Source organism: Saccostrea cucullata, unplaced genomic scaffold (assembly GCF_032062105.1).
Source record: "Saccostrea cucullata isolate Sc308-1 unplaced genomic scaffold, CSIRO_AGI_Scuc_v1 ctg1341, whole genome shotgun sequence".
Lineage (NCBI taxonomy): Eukaryota > Metazoa > Mollusca > Bivalvia > Ostreida > Ostreidae > Saccostrea > Saccostrea cuccullata.
Genome location: NW_026930817.1, coordinates 409797 through 429265, shown reverse-complemented (window position 1 = coordinate 429265; position 19469 = coordinate 409797). Strand labels below are relative to the sequence as shown.

The 19469-nt window shown below is 34.1% G+C and overlaps 1 protein-coding gene across 1 annotated transcript in view; it reads left to right on the top strand.

The window, feature by feature from the left end:
• Positions 1-534: 534 nt before the first annotated feature.
• Positions 535-19469, top strand: part of LOC134230192 (origin recognition complex subunit 2-like) — a 33708-nt gene continuing 14773 nt past the window's right edge. Inside the window, exons 1-10 of the mRNA XM_062711962.1 lie at positions 535-685; positions 3743-3865; positions 4162-4254; positions 5008-5091; positions 5336-5428; positions 10670-10806; positions 11941-12155; positions 15693-15825; positions 18632-18731; positions 18865-19008. Coding sequence (XP_062567946.1) covers positions 580-685; positions 3743-3865; positions 4162-4254; positions 5008-5091; positions 5336-5428; positions 10670-10806; positions 11941-12155; positions 15693-15825; positions 18632-18731; positions 18865-19008 — 1228 coding nt within the window. The 5' untranslated portion in view covers positions 535-579. The remainder of the gene's footprint in view (positions 686-3742; positions 3866-4161; positions 4255-5007; positions 5092-5335; positions 5429-10669; positions 10807-11940; positions 12156-15692; positions 15826-18631; positions 18732-18864; positions 19009-19469) is intronic.

The following is a 19469-nucleotide window of genomic DNA, read 5'->3' as shown; positions in this document are numbered from 1 at the left end:
AGCAAATCGGTTGATCAGATCATGAAACAAAAAAAAATTAGACAGTTATTCCTTAATAAAGTTCTGATCAGTTTAAATTGCAAAAATAAATGTATGTGTTTACCAGACTTATCTTGAAAACAGTCCAAAGGATTCCATACTGTACACATACTGATTTGATGCAAAAGCCTTAAAAAATAAGAATTCATTAATAATACATTTTCATACATGAAGTTTATTTCTTAACGACAAGGATCGATACTGTACAACTGTAAATGGATGTAGGCGAAAGCCTGTCCACTTCTATAAAGAGAATACTGTCTAATGTACCATGCATGCTTACAGCAATTTATGATAACCAACCGAGTCGAACTGACACGGCATTTAACCCAATTTATGACAAAATCACATGCAGACTGCTAATAAAAAATACGTTTCATTCATTGCTGAAGATACAATATATATATGGTGAAATGATTTACCCCCAAAACACAGAAATAACACGTGTGTTTCTTCACCAGACTCCGCCTACAATTTGTTGACAAACCAAAACATTTCTTCCTTCAAACACTGAAGAGCGATTTTCGCGGGAATGCAAAAATGTCAACAAACAGTGGAAGACCACGCCGAAAATGTGTTTCTGTCTCTTTTGTTGGGGATGACGATGTAATAGGGCACATTTATGATGCCAGTCAGGGAAAGAAAGGTATTTATAGACAATACATCTTTGAGTAAAATCACTTTTTCAGTATATAGTAGGCCTAGTAGTAAAAAGAATAGACATAGTTCGAATTTCCTCACTTTGAATATCTGAGAATTTCTCACATAAGGTGTAAAATAAGTCTTTTAATTTAATCTACTGCAGTATGGTTTTTTGGTTTTTTATCTTTTAAATTCAAAAGTATTTGTTTTAAGGTCATTAATAGCCATTCTCTGTAACCACTTAAACTTCGTTGCCACGTATGGTCACCGATTTTGATGAAACTTCACCCATGCTTAGTACTTGACACCAGAAACAAATATCAAAACAAAATTTCGTTGCTATGTGTCTCGGTTGCTATGGCAACAGCCGGAAAAAGTTTGAAAAATCGAGATTTTCAGCCACTTTAAATCTTGACTGTGGCTTAATAAAAACTAGAAAAAAGCAAATAAACCATTCTCACAAAAACATGACTCCTTGATGTCACTTATACTGTAAAGAAGCTGTTTAGAATATATCTCTAAGTAAGTGGTAACCAAGGGTACTTTTGGAATATATTTAAAATGCTGAAATATGCTGAAAAACACTCCGTATTCACTAATGGTAAGTGTTACATGCTCAAACTCAATCAACGACTGAAGAAAAACAATGAAAATGTTTGACCTTAAGTATATAAGTATAAGCAATATTATTCTATAAATAACTTTTATGGTTGCCATGGTAACACAGTGTAACCATGCAAAACAAGTAACTAAGTTTAGATTAATGCTACTGTCTTGAGGAAAAGCATGAAAATCCAAGACTGGCAAATATGCATCCTTAGGACCTTGCAACACCAAAACCATAAGAAAAATTGGGTATATTTGCTATTTTGAAGTGTTACCATGGAAACAAAGTACCAGTGCTTAAAAGTGAATTAATTTTTGCTGCATTAAGAATTAAATTGCCATTTAATCAAGAAACAAATTAAAGGACTCAGCTTGAATAGTACTTATCTGTTAGAACTGAAGTTGAATATCATATGTTGATAAAATTTGATGAATATAACAACACTGTTGCTATAGTTACCAAGAAGGGAAAATGTTCGATTTTGTGAACTTTATATCAATATTAAACCCTGTGTGCCAACTTCTTGCACCCACTTAGAGATTGGATGATAGTCAAAATTAAAAGTCAAGTTAGCGTTTAATAAATATCAATCATAAAAGTTTTGGGAATCTACATTTAAGGGTACGTATCCAAGGAAAGAAAATATTTTTCAGGTTTTTAAGCATATATTTTCTGCTTATTTCCATAGCAACGTTCTATTTAAAGAATCTAATCTGAATTTTTTGAAATGGGAAAACTTGGAGCACACCACCATCTTATAAAATTGATCATTAGTTATGAGGAAATGTGCTTTTTTAAAAGATAGGATCTGATTTAAACATACAGAGTGTTACTTTGAAGGCTCTCTGTGGTATAAAAACCTTGGCAACCATAATTACCAACCAAAATGAAATATCATATTCTGTTTTTGGTATATGTTTCAAGGCTCTTTTTTCTATCATTTGGTCACATTTCATCCTATAATTGCTTTTTATTTTTACGTGTATGACTTCATAAAATTCAATGAATGTTTTTTTTTACTTTTGAATACTTTGTTACCATAGTAACGAATGTAATAGTTGATTTACCAAACATGTTTATCATGCATTTGAGACATCTGACCTTCAACGTTTGGAAACGGTCATTGCCAATTGTTTGCCTTGCCGCAAATGTTAACTATGGGGCTCTAAACATGTTAAAAAATGCCATTTTTCGAAATTTAAGACATGTTGCCATGGTAACTATAAAACCTAGCAACCAATTTTTGCCTGATTTCAGTTTAGGGTATCATTTACTTTTATCATAGAGAGTTTGGAGAAATTCTGAGACTATGCGTGCCACAGCTCCTATATAAAATTTCAAATCATTACAGAGAATGGCTCTTAATATTTATTTCCTTCCCAAATAATGATATTAAATGGGAATAATTAAACTCCTTTAAAGAAGTATATTGTAAAATATTCTATCTGGATGTACCACACACACATGTTTATTGAAAATGAGCAGCACTAGTAATATAACATTTTTTGTCCTTCTTGAATCTGATATAGTACAAGTAGGGACGTATAGACAGATCCTTAGGTACCGTAACCTGTAGTTAGAATAACCTAAACAGACATGTGTCTTAATCAGGTTGGGACCAATCGCCCTAATGGGATATAATAGTCTGCATCAGGACACTTAAAAAGGAATAACTTTTGGTTGACAAGTTTTTCTGTATGCCCATTGTTTAGGAGATTGATCCCTCGGAAGTTCCTTAACTTCTTGGGGATCAATCTTACAAGCTGTAGGGTTGCAGAAAAACTTGCTTACCATAAGTTATTCCTTTTTAAGTGTTTTGATGCGGATATATGATATTTATTGCCAAAATAAAATTTTTCAATTTTTGCACCGTAAATTTATAGTCCATTTGGGATATTATATCCCAAACGGACTATTATATCCCATTTGGGCGATTGGTCCCAACCTGTTAATACAAGCCCTATAACCATGCACAGTTAGAATATTTCTCATCTAGTTGCAAGGTAGCAATTATAGGAGCAGATCATTTTGGAACCAATTTTGAAAAAAAGGAGTTGGACTGAAAAGTAACTACAAAATTGAGCTTGAAATTTTTTAGTTTGTATATGCCCTCCATCTTAAAAGATAATTTATATAAAGACAAAAACAAAACAAAACCGTTCTTCATACCAGGTTTTTTGATAATTGGAACTCTCTGGATTATCCATCGTAATTTTATTGATAAGAATTATCTGTCCCTATTTTTCTACACTGCAGGAATTCTATTTTTAAACAGGTCCCCTTGGACAATTGCATTTTCTGAAAATTCTATCGATGTAACTTATAAGCATAGTTTTAACAGATAATCATTAATGTTGACTGTGTTGCGAAAACTGTCATTGTTTAACAAGAACATGTATTCCATTTAATAGGCAAAGAAAAAAAAGAAAAGAAATTTAATAATTTTTTTTTCAGCAAAACCTAGAAACAGATTATCTTTACAACATAAAAGGAGAAGTCAGTTAAAATACACAGAAGATATAGAAATCATTGAAAGAAGTGATAGTGACAGCAATGAGGAAAATATCCCTTCAGCAGGTAGTGATTTACATTTAATTTCTAATAGACAAAGGGGGAAGAGGATGGAGATGCTGCACATTTTATGAATGAACTGGAATAATCCTTTTTGTGATACTTTTTTTTTCTTCTGTGCTCTGTTAATTCACTTGTTATGAGAATATGACTATAACTTATTCATTAAGAAAAGTCATGTTTTCTTTGATTTGCTGTACAATTATCAGATTTTTAGTTAGAAATAAAACAGAATGTGTAATTGAATAAAATGTAAACACTGCATTTGTATCTGCATATCAAATTGTTTTTATCATTTGAAGTGTTTGGGGATAATGAAGAGGAAAATCAGGTTGCTGGGAGTGATTTGTTTCAGTTTAAAACTCCAAAAAAGTCAGGAAGTATGGCACAAAAAGGTACATGTATGCTCATATTATGTAGGAATGTACATGTTTGTTTGCTCTAACACAAATTCAACATGATTCTCTTTTGCCCAAAGTCCATTTGCTCTAAAACTTGATCACTGAAAGTCTGTTGCTCTTCGTATGAAGTCGTAAGTTTCGTAATTGTGTTTTATTTTATTGAATTTTCTGCTTTAGTTATAATTTATTCGATTTTATGTGAATGTTCATTATTATAAAGAAATATAATTACTCATAAGTAATCAATGTGATACGTACTGGTTAATTTATAATAAGTTATGTTATACACTGTATTATTATCTTTGTATTATGTTGAGAATAAAAGATTCTTAAAAATTAACCCATTGCTAAGAGGCTGCTCATCCAATTAAAATGAATAATATATCTCAATTTCTTAAAGCATTTTCAAAACATACATGTAATATGAAAACCCTATATATTTATCTATAGTATTTAAAATAGGGCAAAAGGGATATATGGGGAACAGAGTACAGGGGGAATGAGAATCATAGTGCACATTTACAGACCCTAAGCTTACATGCAGACTCTTGCAAATAGTAGATAGAGTGAACAGACCTACTACCAAAATGTAGATACTATGTATTGCACCAATAATTTTGTATTTCTAAGCTATATATAAAATCCTTGGACATCTTAAAGTTAAATTTGCCTGATAATTTTGATATAATAAGGTTTGACTGTACTGTGCATTTTACAAATTACTTACATTCACAAATCTTTGTTAAGCATCTGAGGCAAGAACACCAAAGACTCCAAAGTCCATTCTGAAGAGCAGCAGGAAGGGATCTGAAAGTAGGACTCCACAAAAAGGTTGGAGACCCGTTTTACAATATCTCACAGATTTTTTTTTTTTAATTTTAACTACTTTCGGATTTTTTTCACTAATTTGAATGAGGAATTAGTTTTGATTTATTTTTCACAAATTTATACTTATGGTAACTCCTTTAGGATTTTTTTCACCAATTTGAATGAAGAATTGGTTATGAATTATTGTTCACAAAGTTATACTTCTGGGTACAGTCCCTACAGGTGATAATTACTCGTATTTTTACAGGGGAAGGAACTCCTACTAAGGGATTACAAGTTAAGAAGAAAGGGAGGAAACCAGAGGCTACAACACCATTTAAGCTCCGGAAAAGAGCCGAATGTAAGTGTATGTTCAGTGATTCATTTTGCCCTGCGTATTGCGTAATTTACGCATTACATTCATTAAATACCCATTGGTTTTTGTCCAGTGCTTTCCGAATACGCATAAGTGATGACCCGGATAAAATAGAATCGAAGTTTCCAGTTTCTATTTTTATCGTTCATTCTATTTTTCGGAACAACTGCCACAAGTTTTAACATACTTCATTTTTCATTTGTCAACTATCAATCATTTAAACAAGAGACTGATAAGTATAAGATAAGGTAAAATAAGGCCTACATTTAACAGGTGTTTAATTGTTTAATGTGTCGTAATCAACTCACACTCACACATACAAAAGGTCATAAACCGACCCCGATTTTTAACAAAGAAAATAATCAAAGCAATTAACAGGACAGTAAATAATCAGTGCTCTAACTGTAAAAACATTGCTTTGGAGTCGGTAAACAATTAATTGCCTGGAGGGGTGTTGGGAGATAATTATCAAGTGACCAGCGCATGTGTTCACAGCATTGGTTTCCTTTCATTGGGACTTGTAGAGGGGTGTTTATTTGCAGTGAATTTTCACTGAGTTATTTAAAACCTAAAATATTTTTTTATTTTATTTTATTTCATTAAAAAAAAAAGATTACTTTGTCTGGCAGATAAGGTACATGTGTACTACGATTACGGAAGCATGTGGCAAAGGAATGTGTGACCATCTAAAAATAACATTGGTAATGACGGCCTACAAGGAGACGATAAACATGCAGCTCAAATTGATTTTAACTTGCTTTTTCATGTCATTTTAGAATGAAAAGATTGTGAAAGTGACATTTTTAACAAGTATACTTCCCAACAATAACTTCCAAAGTTTGAAATATGGCAATAAACAAAAGAAATTGCATATATGTCTCTAGGTAGTACTACGGTATGTACTTATGATAGCCATGTTTCACCTGAAAGAAAAACATATCAAAATCTTAAAATACGCACCCCTTTTCTCACAGAAATTTATTTTAGGAAAAAAGTGCTTATTATATTCCGCCAAATACGGTAATTGAAAAAAAAAAAAACTTTGCTTGATATCACATTCTTAGTTGTTGTTAAAATTCTGACCCATCACCCATTGATTTTGAGTTCTGACCGCTGACAGAGGGGTACACTGTACCCATTCAATCAATTTTCAAAATGAATCACTGTATGTTATACAATAATACTTGAAGATGGAGTGCAGTAAAACTTGATTATAGCGAAGTCCTGGGGACCTATGAATTTAATTCGCTATATCCATAATTCGTTATATCCATATAACGAATTCGTATAAGTACAGGTATATGTAGCGAATTCGCAATAAGCACATTTTCCTATAAGTATTGCTACAGAATATCATTGGGAATCAATTATTACAAAACATACCTTGGCTAAGTTAACTAAGGTTTTTATTATAAATCAAATTTCATTGGCAAATTCTTACTAAATATAAAGTCAGTTCAATATATCTAAGTTGGAGATTTTTGAAAATTCGTTATAAAAGATGTAAATTTCATTATTTTTAGCCTCAACAGGACTCAGAATCAGTTCGCTGTATCCGTAAATTCGCTATATCCAAGTTCGTTATAACCGTAAAATTTTACAAAGAATTGTTAATAATTTTGCCGGGGACCCAGAAAAACTTCGCTATATCTGTGTTTGTACTAAACGAGTTTTACTGTATTCCTATATATAAAATCCTCTAATCAGCTTCTCTGATCAGAATAATCAATATGTATATGATATGTTCAATTTTAATCAAACTCAAGACCAGCTATCCAGAAATGAAAGGATTAAGTTTTATTAGCTCTTCTGAGCCAAAAGCTCAGAGAGCTAATGCTATGGCCATTTGTGCGATGTGTGGTGTGCGTAAACTTTTTAGAATATGGGCCATAACTCAAGAACCCCTTGGCCAATCAGTACCAAATTTGTCACAGGGTATCCTTGGCCCAAGGGCTACCATTTATACTAAAATAAGGGTTGGGACCCTTAAACAAGGGGAGATAATCAGGAAAACAAAACCAAAAGTACTGGTTGCTAAAAAATCTTCTTCTCCATAACCACCAGGCAGATTTTCACCAAACTTACATACAAGAATCAGGATATGTCGAAGATTAAAATTTGAACGGGGAATTACCCTGGGGCAAAGGGCGTGGTCTCAAGGTCACTTCAAAGTTGACCTAAATTTATATTAATAAAAACGTGTATATTTTGCTTATTATAAGGACTAGGATCATCAAATCTTGTAAGTTGATGCATCTTACGACTTCAAATCATGTTGACTCAAAAGTAGGTCATGTTGACCTACTTTTTAAATTTTGCGGGGATTTGTTTTCAAATTGATTTGAAGGCATATTTTGGACACTTTAAGGCTTGTGACCTACTTTTGACATTTTATGGCTTGATTTAAGTATCTCTGGTACTTATTGGCTTAGAATCATCAAACTTTGTGAGTTGATGCATCTTGGGTTTTCGGAGAGTGATGACCAAAAAGTAGATCATATAGTGACCTACTTTTGACATTTGTGCCTATAATTAAGTATCTCTGGTACTTATTGACCTAAAATCATCAAACTTTGTCAGTTGATGGATCTTGGGTTTTCGGAGATTGTCGACCAAAAAGTAGGTCACAGTGACCTACTTTTGACATTTTATGGCTATTTAAGTATCTCAGCCACTTATTGGCTAAGAGTCATCCAACTTTGTCAGTTGAGGCATCTTGGGTTTTCAGAGAATGTCGACCAAAAAGTAGGTCACAGTGACCTACTTTTGAATGTCTCAGGTACGTATTAGCTTAGAATCATCAAACTTTGTCAGTTTAGGCATCTTGGGTTTTCGGAGAACGTGGACCAAAAAGTAGGTCACTGTGACCTACTTTTGACATTTTATGGCTATATTTAATTATATCTGGTACATACTGGCTCAGAATTATCAAACTTTGTCAGTTGAGGCATCTTACGGTTTCATTGAATGTCCAACAAGAAGTAGGTCACGATGACCTACTTTTGAATATCTCAGGTACTTATCGGCTTAGAATCATCAAATTTTGTCAACTTAGGAATCTTGGGGTTTTAGATAACGTCGACCAAAAAGTAGGTCACCGTGACCTACTTTTGACATTTGATGGCTATATTTAATTATCTTTGGTACTAATTGGCTTAGAATCTTCAAACTTTGTCAGATGATGCATCTTGGGTTTTCAGAGAATGTTGACCAAAAAGTAGGTCATGGTGACCTACTTTGGAATATTTTCAATCAAAAGGTTGGTCACTGTGACCTACTTATGGTATTTTATAATTATATTATAATATCTTCAGTCTTAACTGGCTAAATATTATCAAACTTTGTAAGTTGATGCATTTTGGGTCTTATGATACTTATAGAGTTGGAGGCTTCTAATAGAAGTGATAGATTGTACAATTTATCGGAATAGCGATTCAAGGCCCTTGGGCCTCTTGTTGCCACTGTGGTGGATATTCAAAATATAGTTGGATATTCAAAATATAGTTGAAATTGATGGAGTGATTTGAATATTTCTTTTGTTGGAATGCTACTGTACCTGAAAGAAACAGCCAATCCAAATTTCTAGGTGACATATCTTATGAAATTAGTTGCCACTTAGAGATCTGCTGTGCTACATGTAAATTGTATGTGGTATACAGATACACTCTATGCATCAGTCTTGTTGCCATGATTGTAAAATTGTAAAAAAAAAACCTTTACAAGTCTTTTGGATTGCTTCTACATGTAGCTCCTTCTGTTTTTAAGTGATCTCATAGAAACTTAGCTATAACATAACATTCTGGTTTTTTGGGAATGTTCAAGTCACCATAAGTGGGTGTATCACGTGTCTTTAGTACCATTTTAATGGACAGTGTGACCAAGACATATGATCCATAGCTCTCAAAAGGGGATTGTATTATTGAACTTTTTTAAACAAACAGAAGTGGCATTCAAATGATATTCTTTAAAAATGTGTGTTTTAGGTTCAAGCACATTCAATGAGACACCTTTGCATCACAATTTAAACTTTAATATGCAATTAACCCAAAATATTAGAATTGATTTGCCGAAGGTATATATACACATCCATTGCTTTAATACATTTTTATTGTTAAATCTATGGATTTATTGGACAGTTCATATTTTAAATTTTGCTTGTAAAATATTTACAATATGAATGATTTATTTGAATTTTGAAATCTAAATCCTTGGAAAATAAAAGCTTCCAATTTTTAGCTCACCTGATTCGAAGGCTCAAGTGAGCTTTTCTGATCACATTTTGTCTGCCGTCCGTCCGCCCGTCCGTCTGTCTGTCTGTCCGTCTGTAAACTTTTCACATTTTCGACTTCTTCTCAAGAACCACTTGGCCAATTTTGACCAAACTTGGTACAAAGCATCCTTGGGTGTAGGGGAATTTAAATTGTTAAAATGGGGAGATAATCAAGAAACGACAAAAGTAGGATGGGGTCATTAATAAATCTTCTTCTCAAGAACCACTGTGTCAGAAAAGCTGAAACTTACGTGGAAGCATCCTGGGGTAGTGTAGATTCTAAATTGTTAAAATCATTCCCCCGGGGGGGTGGGGGGGTGGGAGGGGCCACAATGGGGAATCAAAGTTTTACATAGAAATATATGGGAAAAATCTTTGAAAATCTTCTACTCAGGAACCACTGGGCCAGAAAAGCTGAAACTTACGTGGAAACATCCTGGGGTAGTGTATATTCTAAATTATTCAAATCATGACCCCCAGGGGTTGGGCGGGGCCACAATGGAGAATCAAAGCTTTACATAGTAATATATAGGAAAAATCTTTGAAAATCTTCTTCTGAAGAACCACTGGGCCAGAAAAGCTGAAACTTATGTGGAAGCGTCCTGGGGTAGTGTAGATTATAAATTGTTCTAATCATGACCCCTGGGGTAGGGCGGGGCCACAATGGGGAATCAAAGTTTTACAATGTTGAATCAAAGCATCCTATGGTAGTGTAGATTTCAATTTGTTTAAATTATGATCAGTTGGGTAGGGTGGGGTCACAATATGTATTACAAGGGGAAATCTGGTAAAGAACGGAATGGTCAAAGCTTCTCAGGTGAGCGATGTGGCCCATGGGCCTCTTGTTTAAAAAGTAAACTGTAATAAATTGTTCATAGTAAATCATTTAAAAAAATGAAACATTTAGTTGATTGAAGGGTACATTATACTTGACTGATATTATGGTCTATTTATAGATATCTGTGATGATATTGATGTGGACTCGGACTCAAGTGATACTGACAGTGGGGAGGGGGAAAGTGACACAGAAACAACCAAAGTCCCTCCTACCACCCCGAGGTCACGAAGAAAGATTCAGGAGGCAGCTGATATGGTGAAAGATTTATCACAACCTACATTTTGTATTCATTGGCCATTAAACTCAGAACTACATGTATACCAAGAAATTGCATTTATAGAGTACCTTCAATTATACTTTAATATGCCTGCAACGTTATTCAAAATCATGAAGTGCAAATTTATATGCATACAAAGGTCAGACTTGTGTATGAATGCTGTAGTGTAAATTTCAAATAAGAGAAGATACATATGATGTAAATGAAATTCATTTGATGGAATTGTGTAAATTTCACGTCGTTCTTTTCACTGGAAATTCACATTTAAAAATGTATATCTGCCCTTTCTTAATTCATCTATGATCTTGCATCTACCATAAGATGGGTAATTTCTCTGTCAGACATTACAATTTTAAGTGTGGCAATTCAGTTGAAGTCATAAGAAAGAAAACCGTAGGATATTCAAATTCATTGTCTTTGCTGTTGCAGATCTAAATGCCCTTTCTTGATCGCTCTAAGTGAGTCTCCGGTCCCAAATTTTTTCCCCTATATAACTAAGAAAATTTACTCTTGATTTCTCGAACTCTTGATCTCTCGAAACCCTTGATCCCTCGGAGTCAAAATGCAGTCCCGCTATGCATATTCTATTGAAATTTACCCTCGATACCTCGAAGTGGCTATGTGTATACAAAGTTACATAAATAGCAACTTTACCTGGACATTTAATGGCCCCTAGCAGAAGACGCGGGTCTCGTGAAACGGGATGTTTATTCAGGTGACACTTATACTGTACGGTTATAATTGATTTATAATTAATCTTATGTTGCCTATATGATGTCCGTAATTATAAAGAATGCATAAGTAAATATGAACTGACGATGTACATTTTTTGCTTTACTCAGTTTAATAAATATCAACTAAAATACGAAAATATATCATTGTTTTATAAAAACCACATGTAAAAAGTTAGCACTGCATGAAAATCATTACACCTGGTAAGACTAATTTTAAAACCTGTCAAACAAACCCGGGAAATTCCGGACTCTTGAAAACTCGAACTCTTGAACTCTCGAAGTTTTCCCTTGGTCCCACGGACTTCGAGGTATCGAGAGTTGCCTGTATTATCCTTTATACAGAAATGATATCGTGCAAATCCTTATTTTCAAAAACAGCCTCATATGGTAGAAGAATACTTTGACTTGCATTCACAAGGGGGGATGTCAATGGTAACATCGGACAGAACTCTAGCAAAGCTGGGGTCAACAAAGATGGACCAGGACTCGCTGAACGAACTTCTGAAAAGGATCCCAAGCAAGCACAGCAGTGAATGTAAACAAATGTATGAGGAACACAGAGAGCTCTTCTCCAGGTGGATGTTTCACATGTGGCAAGTAGACTTTCAATTTTACATCAAGTTTTTTAAAAAAGTTTTGTTAAGTTTTCAAGTCAGAGTTATCCAACCAGAAGTTAAGCTAAATACAATCAAACTTTAAGCAGTCACCTGTGGGAGCCATTTTAAATACCGTAGAAGTAGAAATTTTAGCAAGACGCAAATTTAGCAATTTCTACCTAAAATCTGGTACATGTATTTTATTTTTAGCGAGAAGTAATTTTAGTGATTTTGAAATGCTAACTAAAGAAGCTATTACAAATAATACGCAATCAATTTTTAGCGATATTCAATTTCAGCGATGTCAGCACCCTCGCCAATAATGCCAGAATTAAATCCTCGCTAAAAATTCTACTTATACGGTAACATTTATTCATATTATGAATAGAGGTTTATCTTTTTTTAAGAAGCGTATCTTCCAATTATGTGCATGGATTCTACTTTTTTGACATGGTATTCGGATATTGTTTAGGTGATTATTGAACCATCAAACTCTTTTATACATGTATTTTATTAAGATTACTGGTAAGCATGAAATTTTTTAGCTCACCTCAACGAAGTTGGGCGAGCTTATGTAATACCCTCGGCGTCGGCATCCCAGGTTAAGGTTAAGTTTTTTGGAGCAGTTTTCTTTTTAAGAACTTCTATGTCCTATATTGATTAGACATGCATGGAAGATGCTTTAAGTGTGTTTCATTGTACCAGTCAAAATTTCAGATGCTGCAATTTCAGCAAAAGAATGACCAGGTTAATGTTTTTGGAGCAGGTTAACATTTTTGGTGCAGTTTTTGGTGTAGGTCTCATTTCCAAGTAACTATAAGCCTATGTTGACCAAACTTGCATGGATGATACATCTAAGGATGCACACTACCGGGCTTGCTTCGGATGCTGAATCTGACCTACATTTCCCAGTTGAGTGAACAGGTTAAAGTTTTTGGTGCAGGTTTCATTTCCAAGTAACTATAAGCCCTATGTTGACCTAACTTGCATGGATGATACATCTAAGGATGCATACTACCAGGCTTGATTCGGATGCTGAATCTGTCCTACATTTTCCAGTTGAGTGAACAGGTTAAAGTTTTTATATCCCCCGCAAACGAAGTTTAGGGGGGGTATATTGGAATCACCATGTCCGTCTGTCTGTCTGTCTGTCTGTAGATAGATTTTGTCCGGACCATTACTCAGAAACTATTGGAAGGATTTGTCTGAAAATTTATACACATATTATTCACTATATGAAGGTGTGCACCTGATATTTTCATCTTGATTGGATGATTATTTTGAATTTTACAGGTGTTTTTTCATTTCTATTTTGTGGTCTTGTGCAGACCGTTTCTCACAAACTATTGCAAGGATTTATCTGAAAATTTGTACACTTATTATTCACCATATGAAGTTATGCACCTTGAATTTTCAACTTTATTTGTCCATTTTTCTGCATTTTACAGGTTTTATTTTTTATTTTAATTGACTTGTTCATTTTGGACTCATGTATAAGGTTTGAGACATAGAATCTAGAATATCTGTACAAAATGTGAACTATAGCTTAAAACAACTCATTAAAACTAAAAAAAGAAACATCAACTTATGTTTAAAACAGTTTTTACATTACACAGAAGATAATGTAAATTCATTTGTCTCTTGGGAATAATGACTGGACATGCGTCCAGTTAAAGATAAATTAATGAGTTTGGTCTTAGAAGTTGTTAAGGCATATCTCTTATCGAGCATCTGTGTTATCTAATCTCCAGGGAATAAGGCACAAGAATTAAAGATCTCTGTTTTCTTATTCTCTAAATTGTAATTTATTGTCTGTCAAAGCACTTCATTACTGGATGACCAGCTCTTTATTTTCAAAATGAATTTGATATATCAAGATTAATTTGATTTTGTATAATGATTTTTTTTTCCAACAATCAGTTTGCAGAGTTTCATGACACACAATTGCAATATATTTCTTTAATGCAGAAATAAAAAAAATGTTACAATGGAATTACCATGATTACAGTGTATTAGTATTGATGTTTCATTTGGTAGCACTTTTGTTTCATTCATTAAGAAACATAATGAGCAATTAAATATATATTTCACTTCAAATTTTTGTAAGTAAATTGTGAACACCTCTAGATCCATAAAGTATTGTAAATTGGCACCTTCTCTGAAAAACCCAGCGGGGGGTACCTATTGGACAGTTCTAGTTGGTGCAGGTTTCATTTCCAAGTAACTATAAGCCCTATGTTGACCAAACTTGCATGGATGATACATCTAAGGATGCATACTGCCAGGCTTGCTTCGGATGCTGAATCTGACCTACGTTTTCCAGTTGAGTGAACAGGTTAAAGTTTTTGGTGCAGGTTTCATTTCCAAGTAACTATAAGCCCTATGTTGACCAAACTTGCATGGATGATATATCTAAGGATGCATACTACCAGGCTTGCTTCGGATGCTGAATCTGACCTACATTTTCCGGTTGAGAGAACAGGTAAATGTTTTTGGTGCAGGTTTCATTTCCAAGTAACTATAAGTCCTATGTTGACCAAATTTGCATGGATGATACATCTAAGGATGCATACTGCCAGGCTTGCTTCGGATGCTGAATCTGACCTACATTTTCCGGTTGTGTGAACAGGTTAAAGTTTTTGGTGCAGGTTTCATTTCCAAGTAACTATTAGCCCTATGTTGACCAAACTTGCATGGATGATACATCTAAGGATACATACTACCAGGCTTGCTTCGGATGCTGAATCTGACCTACGTTTTCCGGTTGAGTGAACAGGTTAAAGTTTTTGGTGCATGATTCATTTCCAAGTATCTATGAGTTCTTTAATGACCAAACTTGCATGGATGATACATATAAGGATGCATACTACCAGGCTTGCTTTGGATGCTGAATCTGACCTACATTTTGTGGATGAGTGAAAATGTTAGTTTTTGATGCAGGTTTCATTTCCAATTAACTATGAACCCTATAATGAGCAAACTTGCATGGACGATATATCTTAGGATGCACACTAATGGACTTGCTTCGGATGCTGAATTTGACATACATTTTTCAGATAATGGACCAGGTAAAAGTTATGGGTGCAGATCTATTACCAAAAAACTATAAGGCTTATATAACATTGTATAAACCAAACTTGCACAAATGATGCATCAAGGGATGAAAACTCTCAAATTTGCTTCAGATGCTGGATTTTAATTACATTTTCATGAAGAAAAACTAGTTTTAATTTTTTATATAGGTCTATTTCAAAGTATCAGATCAAAATTGCTTAAATATTTTCATTTTTGGAATGTACACTTTTTGTTTGTTAATTGTGTGACTTTGCCTTACTTAAAGACAACATTCGTTGAGGTGAGCTCTGTAATCTCTGATTACCTATGTTTAAAGTATATATTTGTTAAATGTTTGTGCAGAAATTAAAAAAATAAGGTACATTACCTTAGAATATAAAATCCTCAGAAAATGTGTGCAGGTTCTTTTTCTTTCATTCTTTCTTTATAAAAAGCCTTACTGGTGTTTTCTCTTTGCAGCAATGGATACAATATATTGTTACATGGTCTGGGCTCCAAGAGAACTTTGATTGAAGACTTCAGAAGATCTGAACTAAAAGATGTAGATCATATTGTTGTTAATGGGTATTTTCCAAGTCTGACCATTAAACATGTAAGTGTTAATTTCATATGTAACTGCAATACCCAGTAGGGATTTGTATTTATCATTGTCTGTGAGGTTCAAACATACATTACTTTCCTAATGATGTAACATGGTAGTTTGTTGAGCATTCAGGTGACTCGATCAGCACATTTATTATATACCTACTGTGTATCACTCAATTTTACTGTTGATTTAACGCTATCATGTGATGTGATCCGACTTTCTGGATCACCACACTGTGGTTTTCTGAATCCATATCACCACTCTCTGAAACTGATGATGTAGTACGCAGAAACATGATGTTATTTTTCTCACGCGTTAAAAAGTCCCTTGTAATTATGCTTTGTTTTATTGATAAATATTATACAATTGATCTCTAAAGTGTTATTTTGCTCTATTTAGGTAGTTATGAGAGGGTATATAATAAATTTATCATTATAACAGTAACTTGATCCGAAGAGCTGTAGCACATCTTGTTGACTGGCACGGATCATCAGATCAAACTCGACGCTTCGTTTCTGTTAGATCTGATGATCCGCGCCTGTCAACTCGACGTGATACGACCCTTCGGATCAAGTTACTGTTATAATAATATGTATGGATTTGTAATTTTATATACTGATATTCTCGTATCAAAAATACACTATGGAATCATTAATTTACACTGATAATAATTATACCTGTGTATCACTATGAGCTTTTTCTGATACAATTACCTCCAGCATCTGTTTAGCTGTCTGTCCATCTGTAAACCTTTTTACATATGTTAAAAAAACTTAGTGAAAGCTTCTTTGTAAAGTGTAGATTCAAAGTTTGAACAAATTATGACCAAGGGGTAAAGGGTTGGACCAGCGTAACTTCATGGTCTCCCCAAGATCAAACTTGAATGAATGATGCATTAAGAGATAAATACTCTTAGACTTGTTCCAGATGATGTATCTGACCTACATTTTCTGGATGAATGACCAGGTTAAGATTTTGAAGAAGGCTTATTCCAGTGTAACTTCAAACCCGATGTGGACTAAGTTTGAATGATTGTTGCATCTTTGGATGCACTAATTTTGAATGGTTGTTGTACATGTATCTTTGGATGCCGACTATCAGAATTGACATGAATGCTGGATTTGACCCACATTCTCAGGGAAAGTTTTTAGAGCAGGTTGATTTCCACGTGTCTATAAAACTTTCTTGGACCAAACATATTGATGCATCAAGATAAGCACACTATTAAACAGACATGCTTTATATGTTAGATCTGATCTCCATTTTTAGCTCACCTGAGCCGAAGGCTCAAGTGAGCTTTTCTGATCACATTTTGTCAGTCGTCCGTCCGTCTGTCTAGCTGTCTGTCTGTCTGTCCGTCTGTAAACTTTTCACATTTTCGACTCCTTCTCAAGAACCATAAGAACCAATTTTGACCAAACTTGGTACAAAGCATCCTTGGGTAAAGGGAAATTTAAATTGTTAAAATGAAGGGCCAAGTCCCTTCACAAGGGGTGATAATCAAGAAAAGACAACAATAGGGTGGGGTCATTAAAAGAACCACTAGGCCAGAAAAGCTGAAACTTATGTGGAAGCATCCTTGACAGTTTAGATTCTAAATTGTTCAAATCATGACAAAGGGGTTGGGCGGGGCCACAATGGGAAATCAAAGTTTTACATAGAAATATATCTCTAATTAGGAAAAATCTTCTCAAGAACCGCTGGGCCAGAAAAGCTGAAACTTATGTGGAAGCTTCCTGGGATAGTGTAGATTTCAAGTTGTCTAAATTATGATCAGTGGGGTAGGGTAGGGTCACAATATGTAATACAAGGGGGGAATCTGGTAAAGAACAGCATGGTCAAAGCTTTTCAGGTGAGCGATGTGGCCCATGGACCTCTTGTTCAGATGAGTGACAGGTGAAGTTTTAAGGACAAGCACATTCCTGGGTAACTGCAAACCCAATTTGAACTAAAATTGCATAAATGTTGTAACTATAAGGATGTAAACCTCCAGATCACTTGTTTAATTTGCGACTTTGCTTTACTTCAATTATATTTAAGAAATAAAGTCCACGTTTTCATGAATGTTACAGAATAACCTCCGAGGTCGAGATATGTTGTTTGAAAGATAAAAGCCGAGGCTTTTATATTTCAAACAACATTTCGAGACCGAGGAGGTTATTCTGCATCATTCATGACAAGAAGGACTTTATTTCTATTCTTCCATGTCAACTACAATCACTAAAATACGGCTGATTGTTTCCTCTATAGAGAAACGAATTAGGTTCCTCTATAGAGAAACGAATTAGGTCACCATGTCTCAATTACACTGTTCCATTTAACACCAGAGGTAAAGTTTGTTTGCTTACCTGTGTATGGAATGCAGACGATTTGAGCTTTCGTTACATTAAAAATAGCCTTCTTAAATTACAAATTTGTTCGTAATATGTATTGATCAGTTATAATGAATATACAATAACAAAATCATGTTCCTGTTTCACTGCTAAAATCACGTTGTTTAATGTGTAGGGAGGTCCGTGGAATAGCCCCGCTTAGCTATAAAAACCGACATTGATCTGCAACTTTATGCAATTTACAGTGTTTATACTGCTAAAGATGACACATCGATGATGCGGTCTAAACAAGTATTTCATTCTACAGCCAAACATGCATTTGAATTGTTCAGATTTGATACGTGTTTCTGATCTGATAATTTTTTGATGACGTTCATGATCTATTGGAGAATAATGTCCGCGGCTTTGCTTTGATCTTTGCAGTAAGCGTGGTAGAATTGTTGAGGTTAGTTCTTATTTTTTGCATTACCATGTTTCAGATTTTGAATACTATAATTGATGATATACTAGAAGTAGAGGGCAGCCACAGAAGTCCTCTGGATCAAGTAGATTTCATTAAATCACAGTTTGAGACAAAAGGTAAATCTAGATAGAGGAATACCATAGTTATAAGTTTATATGACATAGGTTGTCACAGAAGTCTGTAAATCCATAGTACAATACATGTGAAAACAATATAACTAATAATAGGTCGTATACTTTTCCTCCAAAGATTACAGGGATTTCTTCCTCATTGTACATAATATTGACGGGGTAATGCTGCGTCCGGAGAAAGTTCAGAATATTCTAAGTTTGTTGAGCCAGATTAGAGGATTCCATATTATAGCTTCCATTGACCACATCAATGCTCCACTTAGTAAGTGTACAGTTTCTGCTTTTAATATGTTGGAGTTGTGGAAACATGTACTGTAAATCACTTTTTATTTGCAACAGCTTTATTTTCACGTTATTACACAAGGCAGTACATTTTGTATATACAGTATATGTCATTCCATGTCAATATAACTCATTTAAAAAAAAAAAATTAATTTATATCAGGTTGATCTTTTACGAATGCCAGTTTTCAACCTTTTAATGAACTAACAAAGATTTAAACTTTTGTTTACGGAAGGCAGTACATGTATTGAAAAAGTCTATTTTTGGCATAGCTAGCTGGGTGTTGCTAAAATGCGGAACGGAAAACGGAACGGAAAGCGGAACGGAACGGAAAACGGAATATATTATTTTGGATTAAATCACTTAAAATACACAAATTTTATCATAAACGATATATCATGTACACATTCAATTCCCCAACTATTAAATACAAGTTTTGAT